The following is a 1,126-nucleotide window of genomic DNA, read 5'->3' on the forward strand; positions in this document are numbered from 1 at the left end:
AAACTCAAAGAACTGGACTATTCTAAACTGATGGCATTTGACGCTAATGGGTTGTACGCTTCCGCCATGACAGAAGGTGAATATCCTAAAGCACAAAGTGCCAGACCTTTCCGACTAGAGGAAAATGAAAAATTTGTCAAGTTCTTTAATGAACAGGAATTCAGACATAGAACTGCTATTTTAAAAGTCGGGTTTAAATACCCTACCAACATGTTCTTTCAACCCATACCAGCTAAAGATAAAATAACTTTTACGAATAGGTAAGAAGGAAACTGGGAGTAAAATCAGGTTCAGATATGGTTTCTGTCACGACGTTTTAACATCAGTTGATATTCAAGAAATAGTGAAATCCGGTGGTAAAATTATTAAAATATTAGATGGAATAGTATACGAAGAAAATTTTAAAACTCCACCATACAGAGATTATATTTTAATTTTGAAGGAATTAAGGAATAAATACAAAAAAAGAAGGAGACATGGTTGCTAGTAATTGCATGAAATTATTAGGTAATTCCTTATACGGTAAATCTATTCAGAAGGATATAAATACATCGAGACATCTATGGAGTGAAGCGACTTTTAAAGCCAACTTCGATTCACACGTCAAAAGCTATGAAAAAGTAAATGATAGTCAATATATAGTTGAGATGAATGAAGAAGAAAAAGAGTTTGTTCCTCCAAAGGATTATACTAGATTAACACCCACTCATGTAGGTGCATTTATATTATCTCACAGTAAAAAAATAATGAACAATTTCATTCACGTGAAAAATGGATTTTATAAGCCTGAAATATACTATACAGATACCGATAGTTTATACATTTCGTCTAGCAATTGGAATAAATTAAATGAAGCTGGGTTGGTGTCTGAAAACGAATATAGCAAAGGGAAGAATGATTACGGTGATGGTGGAATCATATTTGGTTTATATTTAGCGCCAAAACTAAAATACAATATCATTCTAACTTCCGAAGGTGTTTTAAAAGAAATAAAAACGTTTAAGGGTTACTCTATCTATAAGATTAAGGTAGAAGACTACATTCAATTAGCTAGTGGACATGACGTAACGAATGAATTTAAGAAACTTTGGGTAAAAGTTTTATTGATGGAATAGTTATTCCTAAT

The 1,126-nt window shown here is 32.0% G+C and overlaps 1 protein-coding gene across 1 annotated transcript in view; it reads left to right on the forward strand.

The window, feature by feature from the left end:
* Positions 1 to 66: 66 nt before the first annotated feature.
* The window catches only part of LOTGIDRAFT_176106 (hypothetical protein), a gene marked incomplete at both ends in the record, with an annotated part of 3,583 nt that continues 2,523 nt past the window's right edge, over positions 67 to 1,126 (forward strand). Inside the window, one exon of the mRNA XM_009066451.1 lies at positions 67 to 260. Coding sequence (XP_009064699.1) covers positions 67 to 260 — 194 coding nt within the window. The remainder of the gene's footprint in view (positions 261 to 1,126) is intronic.

Source organism: Lottia gigantea (assembly GCF_000327385.1).
Source record: "Lottia gigantea unplaced genomic scaffold LOTGIsca_763, whole genome shotgun sequence".
Taxonomy (NCBI): Eukaryota; Metazoa; Mollusca; class Gastropoda; family Lottiidae; genus Lottia; species Lottia gigantea.